The sequence below is a fragment of the Clinocottus analis genome, unplaced genomic scaffold (assembly GCF_023055335.1).
Source record: "Clinocottus analis isolate CAN_PGR_092001 unplaced genomic scaffold, fCliAna1.0.p SCAF_16, whole genome shotgun sequence".
Classification (NCBI taxonomy): Eukaryota; Metazoa; Chordata; class Actinopteri; order Perciformes; family Cottidae; genus Clinocottus; species Clinocottus analis.
In genome coordinates, this window is record NW_027175887.1 from 13,801,632 (window position 1) to 13,818,136 (window position 16,505).

Here is a 16,505-nt window from a genome sequence, read left to right on the forward strand (position 1 = left end):
AAGTATCTAACAAAATCACTCACACTCACAGATAACAAGAACCATTTGGAGAAACAAAATAAAAGTTGCAGGGTTGCACTGATTTCATGTATTTCTCAACTTCCTCAGAGATTAAACTGCGAACCTTATTAGCTACTGTGTTTGCAAGATTTTACAAATGCATTAGCATAAGGGAGATATTGAGTTATTATCTAGTTTGAGTATATTTATTAAATGGCCTGTCATTCAAAGTTAAGGTGGAAAAAAAGCTGAGATATAGAGTATTAGTATTAGTGCAGAGAGATGTGTTTGTATCTGTTCATACTATTAAATAGACTGTTCCCACCAGCCACACTGTGTTCAGCTATTTTTCACTTGTGAGAACACTGCACACATTGTGTGCTGTCTGCTGAAGACTCGTACACAAGTCTGATTCATAAATCAACAGGAAGATTAACACACTGAAATGTGGTGAATTTGCTGTAGAGAACACCGGGTTGCACTCACAGATTGCACTGTCATAAGCTTTTTTTAGGATGCATACTTACTCATTAATATCTCCTGTTTTCTATTTTAGGCTTACCCTATAGTATAGTATACAACATATTGTATTACATGCTTACAATTAACATCTTTTTAATCCTGTTTCTATCTTTAATTCTCTATTGTGCCATCTTAACAAATATTCCTACTGATTCAGAGTTTTGCTTTTCAAGGCCTGTGTGCAATCTAATACATTTAAGAAAAAATTCTGGCTGTATTTCAGTTTAAAGCGTAAGGCTGTGATATATATACGATTGAAAGTATTTTACATGTTTTAATGAGATTGTTTTGGCTCCTTGCCTCTGAAACTTTCTCACCGTACTCGGCAGCAATCCTCACACGTATTAGCCCAGCAAGGAGTCACTGAAAATCATAAAAGATAAACCAAATAGGAAACACACAAAGACTGCAAAGACAGACGCAGAGACGCAAGCCAGAGCCATGCTGCCAACCCCGAACAGCTTAGGAAGGAAGAGGCAGGCAACACGGGCAGAGAATGACTGTGTTGTCTGTTCAGTTTCTTCATAAATCAGTTCACACTAAACATGGTCATCTGGATCTCTTTTTCATTTGGTTCCGTGTTTGTGTGCGGCCTGAGCCAGGTGACATAGAAATATCTAAATAAGTAAATGCACACGCAGGGATAAAGAGGCCACCCATCCTGCTGACTCATGCTCAACTCTTTGACAGACAGTGGAGGCAGCCTCCGCAAAGAAAAGGAGGGAGAATAAGAAAATGACTCCACTCCCCCGTGCCAATGTATCAGTCTTTCTAACCGCTACGATATGTTACAATGTAATAGTTTCACATTGCACTCAGAAACATTTGAAAAGAAAACCAGACACAAATATACAAATTCTATGTTTTATTTTTATCTTGTAACAGAGACAAATTGTGATTGATTTGAAAACAAATGAAATACAAATAAAAAATACTGTTAATTTCTTAAGTTTCTTTTCCTTAACTGTAATAATCTAATCATTTCATATCTACCCAGCAACAGTGCATGGTGCAAAACATCCCTGATTGATTAAAAAATCCTAATAAGCTTGCAGTATCTAGCGTTAAATTTGTCAGTAAAAACAATGTGAACAAAACTGTAATCAAAGACCAGATTCTTAGAGGTAATAACAGTATATATTGAGTGACAAATGTTAGAAGCAGAGGTTTATACAGCTATGAAAATGACAATGAAAGTGGCCTTTATTGGACCGTTTATTCAGAAGACAGAGATCTACAAGTTCCATAATGTTTCAACACTATACATCTCTTACACGAGCCACTTGTTTTGCATTGTTGAAGACCCAATCTCATAGCACTCAAGCTCTAACTTTAAATATCCTTAAAGACTTAAAAAAAAAAAAAAAAACATACATTGCTGTACATTCTCAGATCTCCTTCGACACAATATCAACTTTATCCACAAAAGGTGGACTTGCATCATTTACAAATCAAGATGAACTTCAGAGCAGCAGATCCCTCTGAGCATCGCCACGGGCGGGCTCAACTCATTCCAATGTAGCGACCGTAAACCCTTAAAACTTGTGAATATCCTGTTATAATGGAGTTTATTGGTGTATTTATTTACTATATGAATATAAATACAATGTCCTCATACTATTTATTTTAATTTAAATTTCACTTCCTGAGTTGATCTTACCTTTTGTTTTTTTCCCCTGCCCTCTTCCACAGTACACAATATTCGATGCAGTTAGTTGCACTGTACGCAAATTGTTAGAAAGCCACACAGGATTCTGAATAAAGCTTACTTACATTGATTTAAGTTTTAAAAAACATTTATTTTCTGAGGTACTGAGTTGAAAACCTCTTGTTGGAGGGGGAAAGGTGGGGCAGGATGACAGCCGAATTCCAGCTTCCCCACCCTCTGTTAAGTATGTGCTTGCACGGCACTGGAGCTGACCAATAGTTACCGCCTTAGCAAATCCGGAGAGCCGCGGTGGCTTTTGCTCATACTTGGACAGAGGGCTTAAGAATGAGGACAGACAGCTGCAAATAAAACCAGACGCACCAATTATGTAATGAGGGTAGAGTGTGATTGGGTTATTAGAAATGGGCAGTGAGATACCCTGCAACACTGTAGAAAGAAATGCGTTTCCACCAGTTGCAACAGCCTGAACTGAACTATGGACTGCTTTCACTGGGGACACCCTGTATGCCAACTTAATGTACACTAAAATGAAAGCTAAGCGGCCCAAAGATGTCTTTAAAATCTGAAATCTATCAGGGTGACTGCGTCATCACAGGATCCACTTATCTTTTTTTTATTTTTATTTTTTAAACAATTTGAGTCTTTCAAGTCTATGGCTCTTTATGCTTATTTCAACAGCAAGCAGCTAAAAAAAAAAGCAACTCAGAAAGATGACTGCAGTCAAAAGCATAGCAAGCACTTCCATAATCTTGGCAATATAATTTACACAGCACAATTTTAAAAAGCGTAAATCATGTGTTAATAGCGATCAAGTGGTAGCTGTTTGCCAGGGGATTACTTGATTTTGCAAACAAAACTTTATGCTAAAGTCACTGGGAATATATGATTACCTTAAACATATTTTGATGTCTACAATAAAACAATTTGGTGCGAATTTGGTGTATTACTTACATTCTTCCAACCACCGCTCTATCGTGCACATGTTCCTAGTTGTGGATTGCATTTGGTGTGGATTTAGACTTAAATAAGCCCGTTTGTTTACAAGATGGACTCAAGTAGAGCCCTCTAAACTAGAAAGGTCAGAGCAATTATTCATCCGCTCATCTGGCAGAAAAAAAAACAACAGAAGACCGTTGTCTGGTCTTAAATATGCTTGTTAAAAGTTAAATACAAATAAAATGTCAGATAAATAGCGGTATCTACATGTGGAACATAAATGGCACATTTTATGAGTGAGGATTATTACTCTATGTGAGGCGTTGAGCAACAGAAGCTCAGTGACAGAGCCACTCACTTCCTGTTCCTCCTAGTCTCCCTGCTAAAGGTAAACTTCATTATCATTTAACAATCATCAGAAAAAAAAAGAAATTTTGCATCGAAGTCCTTCCAAACCAAATATCTATTTTTGTTTGATAAAAACAGGCAACATTTGGTTGAGAGCAGCTTTGGCTGTTCTCTCCTACAGTCACCGATCATCATCTTTGGCTGAATCACACTGAAGCAACATGTGAGATGCGCCTTTGTTTGAATGAACGATAAACTGAGCCAAAATGACGCTTTCCAGCTTCCATGTTGAGTGAGTCTCGTTGGCCAGACTCCTCCAGCCGCCGTGCAGTCATTCAAGCTACCACACGAAAGACAAGCGCAGCCACCAGTTATGGGGAAAAGGGTTGACAGACGGGACAAAGCAATGGCAACAAACACAAAGTGATCAGCATGATGGCATGATTCAAATAAATGGTTATTTTTATTCATCTTCAACTTGCAGTGAACTAAAAACAAGAAAGAAATCAAACCGTGTCGGTTTCATGTATCTACAAAAGAAAAAAAGAAAGAAATAAAACAAAGAAGCGAAAGCTATTTCACATCCATGACTGCGTTCTCAAATCATTGGTTTACGAAAGGGAAAAGAAAAAATTATCTCATTGTGAATCCATTTCATTGAAGGATTCAGCTGCACATATATGCACCTGTGTGCCAAGTGTGTGTGTGCCAAGTGTGTGTGTGTGTGTGTGTGTGTGTGCGTGTGTGTGTGGTATGTGCCGTTACCGTTTGACCGTGCAACTTCATCCCAGCCCCCCTCCCTCCCCCCATTATAGACAGACACAGACCTCTGAGACAGGATGTACAAAAGCTTGTGTTTAGCATTAAACAGTGCAGAGCCTTAACATAAACAGCTAAGACTCCTCGTCCTCTCTCCCCTGCGCCTCATCCCTGCACCCAGGATTGAAATTACATCACAGATGGGCAAGAAGCCATCTCTACAAAATGACAGGAAAACGGAACAGAGGGTACAGGAGGAAGAAGAAAAAAATACATACATACTTACATACATAATACAGCAATTCCCTCTGAATCATTCCCACCTTCTTTACACTCACACAAAAAAAGTGCACGCAAACAGCCAAACAAACAGTTAATAATTGTTTTAGAGAGAAAAAGCATGATTGAACCTGGACACTTGTCTGCTTTGTTGCCGCTTGTTGACGAGGGAGGTTTGGGGGGGAGAAAGGAAGGGACGGGGGTAGGAGAGAGAAAAAAAAAAAAAGAGTGACGCGAGCAGAGGGGAGGCAGGTTATGGGAGGGGAATCCAGCGGCTGTTATTTCTTGGCCTTGGCAGCCTTGGCCGAATTTCGTGGCGGGGTGACCGGTCTCCCAGACCCCATCCCTCCCCCTCCGCCATAAGGATACAATTTCTTATCTGCTGGCTTCAGAATCTGTGGGAGAAAGAGAGAAATTGTCATTGAAGTCCAAAAAAATAAGCTAAGAACATTGAAAAGGCCCTTCACTAGAATCAGTTCATGATCCATAGAGTATCATTTAGGTTTAATACTAGTTGACAAAAAAAATGCAGCAGATGAAAAAAAAAAAAAAAGTACAAACACAAGCTGGTACACACCTGGAAGGAGCACATGAGCGTCTCATCCACACTCATCATGGCACCGGCGTTGTCGAACTCTCCACAGTAGTTCGGAGCAGAGAATAAGGTGACGAGTTGTCTCTTAGCAAAAAACTCATAACCGTCTTCTACCACCTGAGGACAGAAATGAGGCCGTCACCACAGACAGTGAAACCACAGACAGTGAAACAGACAAAAATCGCAGTACACTACGAATCCTTTCAGTATACATAAGATAAACTATGGCCTGCTGGCTAACCATTACCTGATGTGCCCTGCATATTAGGTCCATGTCGTGTTTGTGCAAAAATTTGGCCACCACATCTGCCCCGAATGTGAAGGAGACACCACGGTCGTTTTCACCCCAGCCCAGCACATCTTTGTCTGGATCAGCCCACAGCAGGTCGCACAGCAAACCCTGGTCAGGCACGTCTGTGGGTCGCATCACTCTGCGGATCTGCTCCATAGACTGAAGATCAGGTGAGAGGCCTGGAGAAAGAACAAACGCCCACCTTAGTCTGGTTCTTATCACCGAATGTGCATCGGCTAATTCTCGGAACGTTTGATATCAACAGCGCCCTACCTCCATGACAGCAGAAGATTTTCTCATCTACAATGGCAGCCACAGGTAAACAGTTGAAGCAGTCTGTGAAGGTCTTCCACAGCTTTATGTTATACCTTCGCTTACCTGCAAACAAAGGAAGAGCGATGAGAACTTAGTGTCCTGGTTAAGAGAACAGACATGTTTCCTTTTTGCAAAAACACGCTCACTTACACTCGTCATAAAAGCCGTAGATTCGATTAATGGAGGCGCATTCATGGTTTCCACGCAGCAGGAAAAAATTCTCTGGATATTTGATCTTGTAGGCTAGAAGCAGGCAGATGGTCTCCAGCGACTGCTTCCCTCTGTCTACGTAGTCACCCAGGAACAGGTAGTTGCTTTCTGGGGGGAAGCCTCCATATTCAAACAGCCGAAGCAGATCATAGTACTGACCGTGGACGTCACCTACAGAGGGCAGCAGAGAAGAGCGATCTAAACAATATACTGTCACTGCTACAGGGTGCAGCTGCTCATCAACTGCAACAACTGGCAATTACAAATGAACAAACAGTCTGGTAAATCATGAACAAAGCCTCAGGTGATCCATCTTCTCTTGCATCCAAGTCAGTCTGCAGCAACATGCAGCTATGACTTTATGGTATTTCACACTTGGTCTTGATGAGTTATTGAAACTCTTGACCACCACGACCTTAAAACTCACCACAGATTTTGAGGGGAGCCTCTAGTTCAAGCAGGATTGGCTGGCTCAGGAAGATTTCACGGGACTTTAGGCAAAGGCCACGGATTTCACCCTCCGTCAGCTGGACATTCTTCCCCGGTCGAGAGCCCTTGACTGAAAAAGGGAGATATGAGAAAGGTGTTTTAGGGGACAACCATTACGACCGCAAAGACACACCTATGATCAGAGCTGTAGATGATGAAGGACATTAAGAGCCGCAAAGAAACAGTCCTCAGATGTTTAACCAGATGGGAAGTAAACACCTTCCACCAGCTGAATGCTGGCTAATTCTGTTAGTCTAATCAGGTAATCACAATATTAGAGCCTATTTAGAGATAGTATATGCCGTACTACATGTTTGGAAATACACTTGTATAAAGCCACAACACAACTTTACAGAGATGCCGCATCTGAGAAAACCCAATCAGTGGAAACTACCCTAACGTCATCAGCCTCAACCTTTTAGCTTTGCTGTGAGTTCAAACCAGAGCCAGCAGAAACTCATGAAACGCACTTCCCCTTTCTAGCCAATGTAACTGCTGCAAAGACATTGCAAACTGTGCTGTTTAGAAACAAAGACTAACACGGTTTCAGATCAAAAATAAGGCCATGAACAAAGGTTGTAACATAAAATCAAATGAACTATTTATAGTGTAAAAATGCAGATTACATTCTGTTCCTAATTTCTTACACTGTTGCTATCTAAAAATTTTTAGCAGGTTTGTCAAGTCCCTCATTGTCATATTGTTTTCATACTTATAACTCCCTTTGAATGGAGCCAAACACAAATCATGGTTAAAGATGCGAACAAGGTTAATTTCCTTGACAAAACATTAAAATCCCACGTGTTGCTCAAGTGCTAGAAAAGGTAGGCGTGTGTTGCGAATGACTGCAACAACATAATAATAAACAGTTGTAGACCAACATGCAATCACACAATGTTAAATATGAAAGTATAATACTGCTCACAATATTTGCACAGTCTCACGACAACGGTCATACGCAAGGACAACACTATATCCCAGCGACTGTGTGTCTACTGCGGACTTGTGCAAGAATGCCCCTGGTGGAGTTTGGAATCTGCTTTGTTTGTATCAATGACAAAGTCAATCATACTCCCATTCCTACATGTGCCGTTTGATGCCAAAGCAGATTTCTACCCATGACTCATTCCCACCATCACAGCCTATTGAACTGGTTAATGTACGTGCAGTGACAACAGACTTGCCTCCAACCGTCTCGGTGACAATCATTTTTACGCTGGGTGTGAACAGAGCTCTCTCAAGGATGTTCATGGGGATTAATTAAACTGTAAGGTTGTTAACAGATGAAGAAACAAGCACATTCTTTCACCTTTAAATGCTAAACAATCAAAGTGACAACTATAAAAAGGTGACTAATACCAGCAGAACTACAGCTCTATTCAAACTAGATTTGTTTCCCAACATTATGTGTGTTATTATACTTCCTACTGCTGGCAAAAAATACAAGCAATTTCAGAGGCAAAGCTACAGATGTATGACTGAAATGACAACCGCTCAGTGAATACTCAAGATTATAATTGATGTGCAATTAAGGACACAACCCTATCTAAAGAAAGGAGGATTGAAATACATGTAAAAAATGTAAGAATCAAAACTTAAACAACCTGAACCAGGTCATCTTTCATAAATCTTATTGGATCAGAGAAAAATAACTGCTTGTATTAATAAGGAAACAGATACGGATTGAGTTTGTTAAACTAGTAACCAGTCACAATTTTTGTTACTAGCAGAGAAACTGACACACCTAATCAAAGACTATCCCTCAGGAAACAGATCCAGTTTTAATAGTGCTTGCAAAGCACTTGAGAGAGAGGGTGAGAGTAAAAAAAAAAAATCAACAAATAGATGCAAAATGTTGGCACTATCCTAAAGCAGAAACTAAAAGCAATGCCATAAAGAGTGAAAAGTAGGTATAAATACTGCAGCACTGCTTGTCACTATAAACCTGGATTACAGAAGGCTAAGCCCTGACAGAGCTTACTCCAAAGTTAGCCACATAGCCAGTGGGCAACAGTGAGCTTATCATGAGGGGCACAGACAATAGGCTTTCCACTGCGCTGATCAGGGGGCAGAAAACAAAGAGCTGGACCAGCACAAAAGAAAAGCCATTGGGGTGCTGGAATCAACAGTTGGTTTGGTCCGGCACTCCTGACTCAGTGCTGCTGGGTGCTCTAGCTGAGCTCATGTGATGTCACACTCTCCAGACATGCTGTTAGCAACACACACACTCTCATAGAGTTCACTTAGGTCTGGATCTACGCAAGTAATCCAATTGAAACTGCTCATTATCCAAACACATTTAATTGGTTTGGTCTCGGAACACAGTCGGCAAGCACGAGGGTTACCTTGTCGTCTCCATAGGAGACTGAGCCGTTGTGGGATGTAAGTTATCAATCTCTTGATGCAGCACCTGCAGCGAGGCAAGTGTTCTTCACTAGTTTTGCAGAGAGTAGACCAACGCAACAATAATATCAACTGGCAAGTGGTTATTCTCAGCAATAAAACCACAAATAACGACAAAAAAGGTCAAGTGAGTTACATAAGAGGATATAAATACTGCCACTATCAGGCTTGTTTGTCTTCCCCTGCGCTTGGCAGACAACCTTATCGCGGCCCAGGTATAACAATCTATGTACAAAACACAACACAGCAGGCAGGGACCAGTCAAAGTCAAACTCCTGATGACTGCACATGCATCTTTGTGAATAAACCCAATCACCTCCACCAGCTCAGTTCAGGCCTATATTTAAGAAGGTAAATAAACAGAGGGCTACGGTCAAATTATATATGGGTGTTAGGTCGGGAGGAAGTTTGTGCACACAGCATATCTTCTGATTTTGTAGAGGCCGCAAGATCGCCAATCAACATACTTCATGTTGCTCCCTTGAAACAGCCACACAAAGAAGTCTGTATACCAACAGTTCCATAGGGGAAACACATAAGTGTGTATAAAGCAGACATAATTTCAGCACCCAGTGCACTTGCAGCACAAGGACAACTACAGAGGTCAAAACCTTATTTATTGTGCTCTTCAGATGAACTGTACAGTCGGTTCTATGCGTCTGTTTAAAGTCTTCAGGGCTGCTCTTACACAACCATCATGTGCATGTAGAGATAAAAACAGCCCTGTTTTCCAACTTCAACCAAAACAAAGCTCTCTCCACACGAACATGCAGTGAGCATTGAATCGATGGTTCGTGTCGGATTTGTTGAGCCAATACATGTCTGCATAAAGAAAGTCTCCCTTCAATTTCTTTCTCGCAAAACCTCGGGCACTTTTCACAACTTAAATCACGCATAAGCACATAAAAACATTAAAATTACTTTTAGTACTATCTTAACACAGGTGCTTACGCAAGTGTTTTTTTTTTCTTCAAGGTGAGCAATTTGAAAGAAAATTATAGAAGCAGTCTGTATATCACTTTTAAAAACAGCAGTGCAGTGGCAGAGAAGGCAGCAGTTTCACACAGTAAGCATGTGCCACTCAAAGCATCTGCGCTTGTACACCTCATTAACAAGTCCCTAATGAAAGGTTGTGGCTACAAATTGTTATCAGATCCTTAACTACTAAAAAAAAAAAAGCACAACACCTGCGAGTGTGCTCATGTAACAGAGAAGTTCTGGTGGAAAAGGGGATACATATAGGGTGGGAAAACTACAATAACAAGCCTGTTCTTACAGTAAGCTAGTGTCAAGGAATGTTTACATCTACTGGTCAAAGTAATCCTTTGCTGCCATTATGCAAATATACACCTTTTTAATACCCTCTAACTACGAACAGTAATTTTTCAGACAGGAGATTTTTTATTCGGCGCTGAAATACAAGTAAGAAACCAGCACTTCCGTAATGGAAAAAAATGTTTTTGCATTATTCAACAACCAGAAAGCCAGCAGTGTATGAGAAAGTGTAATTCTGAGTAAATGGGAGCGATGGTCGACTTCATCTCTAACGCCATCCATTTCCCCATGATTTGCAGACGAAGCGGTTACATGTATGCATTTCTAGTAAAAAAAACTAAAAAAAAACGAAACAAATGGCTACGATAAAAATGACCTCTCCAATTAAACATCAGCTGAACTTTGTGTTAAGAGCAGGGTTGATTTGGCTCCAGCCGTTCACCCAAATCCAACCACAGAGCCTGAAAACACAGCAATCTTAAGTAGGCTACTAAATACACCGTATCCACCTTTAACGCAGCCGACTTACCTGGAATATAAAAACACACATTCCTCTACCATCAATCATTTGAACCAAGTACATTTATGCATAGTGGGGTTTTGGTTCTCCTCACCTTCCAACAGACGCTGAATTATAGAGTCGATGTTTAATTTGTCTGGCTCCGCCATTTTCTTTATTTTCTGACGTTCTCGGGCAGTCAAGACCTTGGCTTTCCGCGTTGCACCTTAGATTTCAAGAACAGAAAGTACGAGACATATTGACAGATCCTCGGGGAAAAACACGTCTCGAGTCACATCGGTTATCTAACAAGGCCATCGCGCTAGCTAATCGAGCCATGTTAGCAGACTAAAACAATGAATGAGCTTATGCGACCTAGAGCTAAGCTAGCTAGGTAGCCACTAGCCAAGTAACGTAAGCTAACGCTACACATTTAAACGGAACGGCTAGTGACGTCGGCGCTGTCAAACTTGCAAACAGATGAAAATGTCCCCGAACCTTGTCTTTGGTTTGACGACAGTCTTTCTGGGGTGAATAATGTGTAAATGGGTATTCTCCGAGCTCAATCTTGGCCCCTTTCCTTCGATTCAACCGGGTTCCTTCGCTCGTCCCCCAGGAACTTTAAAAGAGGGCCGTGTCCACCGACGCGTCTACGGTTACGTAGGAGGCTGTATCCAAACCAGCTCTTCATACGTTCCTCGCAGAGCCGTGTACAGAGAGGGTCGCGTCAACGGAAATTCAGAGTGCGTGAACGTCACGTGACTTCAGCTAGTTCCGGGAAGTACTTGGTAGCGGGCAATTTGAAAAAGCGTAGAGACAAAACTGCGATTTTTGCTCAATAGTAATCAATAAATGAACAGATTTACACTATTCACATAGAGCAAGGACATATGTATTTAGTGACAAAACTGTTGTATTTTTCAAAAGTAAAAATAGTTCATATTTAAGAATTAGTAAGTGTAACAACCTACAGTCTACAATGGTAACAGCTGCCTCCTTACCGTATTTGATTTAAGGCTAAAGTGTCCTAGTCGTGTGTGAAATTTACTGGCATCTAGTGGTGAGGTAGCACCCTTCCTCCTCTCTCCCTTTACGGGTGAAAGTTAGTATCTTTAGGATTTTATTAGGAGCTCCTCTTATCAATACTCTGTTCTTTTTTCATGAATGAATAATTGCTTTTAAAGGTCATATATAATTTTAAAAAACAACATTTTTTTTTTTTAAAGCAGCAACAGTATAATGTTTAAACAGCAAAGTCACGATACAAAGTCATTAATATCTCACTTGAAACAAGTCAAAAATGTCAATACAATAAATAACATTCTTGAATGAAATTTATACATGCTAATCATCAATAAGACAGAGACACAGACATCAGATATCATGTAATTTTTCCTGTTCTCTGTCCTCCTGGCTGCTTTGTCTCAGCCAGCAGACACTTTTACAAGAACAAACAAATATCAACAGAATGCAGAGAGACAGCTTTTAAATTAGCCTTGTTGCTAAAACGCTTGTTGGTCAAGCTTTTGTGCTGTGCTTTCGTAAACAAAGTGGTGGTGAATAAAATACTGTGGACAGAGTTCAAACCTGACAAAAGTTTCACTTTTGTTTGCATATCCATGCTTGCTGAGCAGAAGTATTGATAAAGTATTGTATGTTTAATTGCAGTAACAAGCAACGTTGTCATCAACTCAAATACTCTTCACTTCACTTAGTTCACTTCAGTGTCTCCACCGCAGTCTCTCTGTCAAAAAGCAGAGCAGACATACATACAAACATACATGCATACATACATACATACATACATACATACATACATACATACATACATACATACATACATACATACATACAAAAATGTAACTGTAATATATTCAACAAGGTAGTTTATGAGAATAATCCCATATTGTCAGCAACAACGAGATGCTACTAAAGCGTGTGTGTGTGTGTGTGTGTGTGTGTGTGTGTGTGTATATGTATATACCTAGAGTTAATGCAGTGTATGTATCTGCTAAAAGGCAGTTTATGTCCATGAAAATGTTCAACTTTATATGTGAGTTGCTTGTGTGCCTCTACGTCATGAGCCTTCTTCCAAAATGAATTTTAAGTTGATCCTATAAACCAAAACTATGCGTGTGTCACTCTGTCTGTGTGTTTTCTGAATGTGTTACTAAATGCGACACATATTTGGTTTCACAACGTTCCTATTTTTATTTCCTAATTATATTTCCATCCCATGATCCATGAAATCCCATGTTGAATCTTGCGCAAAACTCCTCAACCCACTCACTGTGTCACGGTTTCCTGAATTAGTCTTCCTAAATTCGTCATCACAGTTTCGACAGAGGGTTGGAAGGCGGGAGGGGGGGGGGGGTTACCTGCCCCCAGGTGCAGGTAACCTGGGTGGTATCCTTTCGTTTGAACTTGGAGCATAAAGAAAAATCTGCAGTCCTATATGATTACATTTTCAAAATAATTCTAATAAATTCTCTGAGTTGGTTTTCAACAAAGACTACTGACTAAAGGTATCACAACTTTTTTTTATCCCTTGAAAACTCAAAGGTCTTTTCCTGGTGGTGAGCTGAGCTCCACAGCAGACATAAGGTGGAAAAAGAGAGGGAAACATACATACAGGAGACAAGTCCAGTCTGGTCGACAGGTCCTTCCCTCCTGTTGGAGCACAACCCCACCCTAGACCTCAAATTCCTCTACAAATACCCCATCTTGTCACACAGTCTTGTGTACATCCCAAAACAGCTTCTTCAAAACAACACTCAGTAGGAAGAAAGGAAGAAGGGAGAACGTATTTTCTTCTTATCAAGTTCAGAGGACACATAATAAAAGGTAGGCATCTTCTTTATTCACTTTTTTATTCAGATCGACAGTCTAAGCTCTGAAAAGAGATACGATTCTGCAAAAGCTTGAAAAGACAGAGGAAGAATGGTTGTTTGAGGATTAGTTTAATGCATTTTATTGGGCATAAGCAAAACATATGGAAAGTGCAAAACAACAACAGTTGAGAGAGCGAAAAAGAAAAAAGGTATTAATGGCTCAACATGTTTTTGATTTTTTCAAAAAGTGTGCTTTGTTTCCTGTTTTTAGGATTTTTTTTAATTTAAGAAAACTATCAGAAATTCTGAGGGGAAGGGGAATTATTTTTAGGGATAAGAACAAAACATTTGATTGATTTAAAATTCACATTAGATTAGTTTCAATGTTCAATTTGCTCTGAAAGTCCACGATCTGGGTTGGGTCACAGATGCTTCAAAGTAGTACTTGATTTATTGGGAAGGAAAGCGTTATGGTCATCCGGGTTATAATCTTTTATTGAACTGTACAAAAGAAAAAGAAAAACATTTGCTCTTCTTGTTGTAAGGTGGTTAAGGGTAGTTTGAATTGTCTTTGTGGATGGAGAACAAAGGGCATGGCTTCCTCACGTGAAAATAAGTTTAAACATAAACTGTGGAAATAAAATGCCCACATCTCGAGGGATTATAACCTTTTGTTTTGTTTATTTATTTAGTTTAGTTAGTTGAGTTTAGCACCTCCCTTTATGTCACATTTGCTGTTAATATTGCTGTTTTCTTTAAATTTTCAATATCAAAACATACAATTTATTTGAATAAAGAAATTACAATCAAACTGTTTAAATGTTTTGTATCTATACTTAATGAAATCTCCTTGTGATCAAAAGTATTTCCTTCATCTGCATCGCTTTTCATGCAAATATTTAGTTTCTTTCTTCACAGTTAACTCATGAGTGCATTTTCCGACCCAATTTAACTATCATTTGTATCTGTATGAAGTTTAATCGTAAAATTGCGAAATGAGGCAGATTTCCCCCAAAAAGATTTGAGGGAGTGGCTCGAACAAAATCCTGGGTGGAGACTCCTGAAGCCGGAGCCTGTCAGGACATGAATTTATGTGGAAATGTAGCCCGAAGGTACATAATCCTGGGCTGGCCTGCCAGAGTGAACAAGTCTTTGTCTTAGTGCGTGTTATGTGATCATTAAACTCCCCCACACATCCACAGCAACACCACAATAACAACGGATAAATGAACCTTCCATGTTGGATCAGACGATTCAACAACTCATACATGAGCAATGAAACACAAATAAATAAACAAACAAAGTTGAAATCATAGATCCTGGCGGATGCAATTAAAAAAGTGATCCCGCCCCGTCAGACGGCTTTGGATTCAAAGTTATTGAGCGAAAAAGACAGTTACAAAAAGCAAAACAAAACTTACTGAAACGTCTATTTGCCTCTGATTCGTCTACTCATTCTTCTTACAGAATGGGATCTGTCGGAGTTCAGATTGTGTGCGTGTCCTTCGGGGTCCTGGGCCTGATCGGGGTCATCGTATGCTGTGCTGTCCCGCGCTGGAAAGTGTCCTCCTTCACGGGATCCAACATCGTGACTGCAGTGGTAATGAAAAGCTTCAGCCTCTTGTTATGAAAGGTCATGATGGGGAGAAAGTTTGTTGGAACGCAGAGCTGTAGAACCAACAGTGAACTCTTACGACTTTCCTTGAAGTATAGTATATTTATTAATCCTATTTCACATAAAAGTTAAAGACTCACAAGCTAAAACACAGGAGTGGAACCTGCCGTCACCCACCAGGTCATAACTAACTTAAGTTACATTGAGTTACATTTCACCAATGGACATGAATGACATATTAAATGGCTGCCCTTTCTTTTTCTGCGTGTGTTGAGTAGAGCGCGCAGGAGGGTCTGTGGACGAACTGTGTGGTGCAGAGCACCGGCCAGCAGCAGTGCAAGAACTACGACTCCCTGCTTGTGTTGGCCGCTGACCTGCAGGCCGCCCGCGCCATGACCATCATCAGCTGCATGCTATGCTGCCTCAGCCTCCTGCTACTGTTCTGCGGGGCCGACTTCACCACCTGCGTAGAGAACGAAGACATCAAGCCCAAGATCAGCCTGGTGGCCGGGGTGGGCCTGCTGCTGGCCGGCCTCTTGGCCATCATACCCGTCAGCTGGTCCGCCCACAATATAGTGCGAGACTTCAACAACCCCTTGGTGCCTCCTAACCAGAAGAGGGAGCTGGGAGCGTGTATCTTCGTGGGTTGGGGCGCCGGCGTGCTGCTCATTCTGGCTGGAGCTCTGCTCTGCTGCTTCAGCAGGCCCAAATCTGGCAGCTCAGGTGGAACCGCCAAGTACTACAGCAACAGCGCCCCCTCGGCCCCGAATAAAAACTACGTGTAGTGGCTTTATGATGGGGACTGTAGTGTTTGAGGAAAAGGAAGGGAGGCGGGTTTAGTTGGTGAAAGATTGGTGGGCAACAAAGTAGATGACACAAGAGGTTGTTTAGGGGAAAAACATAAAAAAAAGTGTCTGTAAATACTGAATTGTGATAATAACTGGAACCAATCTCCAGTTGCTTTAATTTTCACAGTTATGTCGGTGATGTTTTGAACCTTAAAACTGTTTTACTATGAGGTGTTGGGTTGTGCATATGCTATTTAAAACAGATGATGTCATTTACACACAATTTGTAATCTTAGAATTAAAAGCCTTTATTTTCCTTGAAACTTCAAGTGTAAAGTCAATTTCAAGATTATGTAAATGTGAAAAGTGTATCTGTGAGAAAAGCTATAATCTAAGCTCTACAGACCTGTCCCTAGACTCTTTTTAACCTCATATTTTACAACTAGCTAAGATCAACCCTTCTGTCAATATTTCATGTTTTATCACTTGTCTGTTACGATTCAATCTTTTCTATTATTAGCAGTCAGAAAAAGCTCAAAATGTGTGCACTTGTTTCCTAAAGGTCCATGTGACATTTCAAACATTTTATAAAACATGTTTTATCACTCATGTGGTTATGTTTCTCGTTTTGTACGATGATAAGTATAAATGATTAAAATCTATACAAATTCAAACGTGTG

At 40.5% G+C, this 16,505-nt stretch overlaps 2 protein-coding genes across 4 annotated transcripts; one reads left to right on the forward strand and one right to left on the reverse strand.

Moving 5' to 3' along the window:
* Positions 1–3,919: 3,919 nt before the first annotated feature.
* ppp1caa (protein phosphatase 1, catalytic subunit, alpha isozyme a) lies at positions 3,920–11,731 on the reverse strand. Of its 2 annotated transcripts, XM_068578215.1 has the most exons (9): positions 11,593–11,652; positions 11,090–11,375; positions 10,707–10,817; positions 6,353–6,484; positions 5,866–6,096; positions 5,674–5,778; positions 5,356–5,579; positions 5,091–5,225; positions 3,920–4,908 (listed from the first exon to the last, which is right to left on the reverse strand). In XM_068578215.1, exons 3-9 carry the CDS (start codon positions 10,759–10,761, stop codon positions 4,792–4,794), a joined length of 999 nt encoding a protein of 332 aa, XP_068434316.1. In that variant the 5' UTR covers positions 10,762–10,817; positions 11,090–11,375; positions 11,593–11,652; the 3' UTR covers positions 3,920–4,791. The 2 variants fall into 2 exon arrangements, with proteins under 2 accessions (XP_068434316.1, XP_068434317.1); XM_068578216.1 differs by lacking the exon at positions 11,090–11,375 and having other exon boundaries at positions 11,593–11,731.
* A 3,159-nt stretch (positions 11,732–14,890) lies between these two features.
* Positions 14,891–16,387, forward strand: cldni (claudin i). 2 transcript variants are annotated; one of them, XM_068578372.1, is made up of 3 exons: positions 14,891–15,022; positions 15,316–15,730; positions 15,783–16,387. In XM_068578372.1, the coding sequence occupies exons 1-3, from the start codon at positions 14,891–14,893 to the stop codon at positions 15,875–15,877; spliced, it is 642 nt and encodes a 213-aa protein (XP_068434473.1). In that variant the 3' UTR covers positions 15,878–16,387. The 2 variants fall into 2 exon arrangements, with proteins under 2 accessions (XP_068434473.1, XP_068434472.1); XM_068578371.1 differs by having other exon boundaries at positions 15,316–16,387.
* The last annotated feature ends 118 nt before the right edge of the window (positions 16,388–16,505 follow it).

Excerpts from the sequence above, each read along its gene's own strand:
- ppp1caa (XM_068578216.1), bottom strand. The coding sequence starts at position 10,761 with ATGGCGGAGCCAGACAAATTAAACATCGACTCTATAATTCAGCGTCTG. Across the intron at positions 5,779-5,865 it reads CTACGGCTTTTATGACGAGT|GTAAGCGAAGGTATAACATA; the intron begins GTAAGTGAGCGT and ends CTTTGTTTGCAG. Across the intron at positions 4,909-5,090 it reads CGCTCATGTGCTCCTTCCAG|ATTCTGAAGCCAGCAGATAA; the intron begins GTGTGTACCAGC and ends TTTCTCCCACAG.
- cldni (XM_068578372.1), top strand. The coding sequence starts at position 14,891 with ATGGGATCTGTCGGAGTTCAGATTGTGTGCGTGTCCTTCGGGGTCCTG. Across the intron at positions 15,023-15,315 it reads CCAACATCGTGACTGCAGTG|AGCGCGCAGGAGGGTCTGTG; the intron begins GTAATGAAAAGC and ends TGTGTTGAGTAG. Across the intron at positions 15,731-15,782 it reads GGCTGGAGCTCTGCTCTGCT|CAACAGCGCCCCCTCGGCCC; the intron begins GCTTCAGCAGGC and ends CAAGTACTACAG.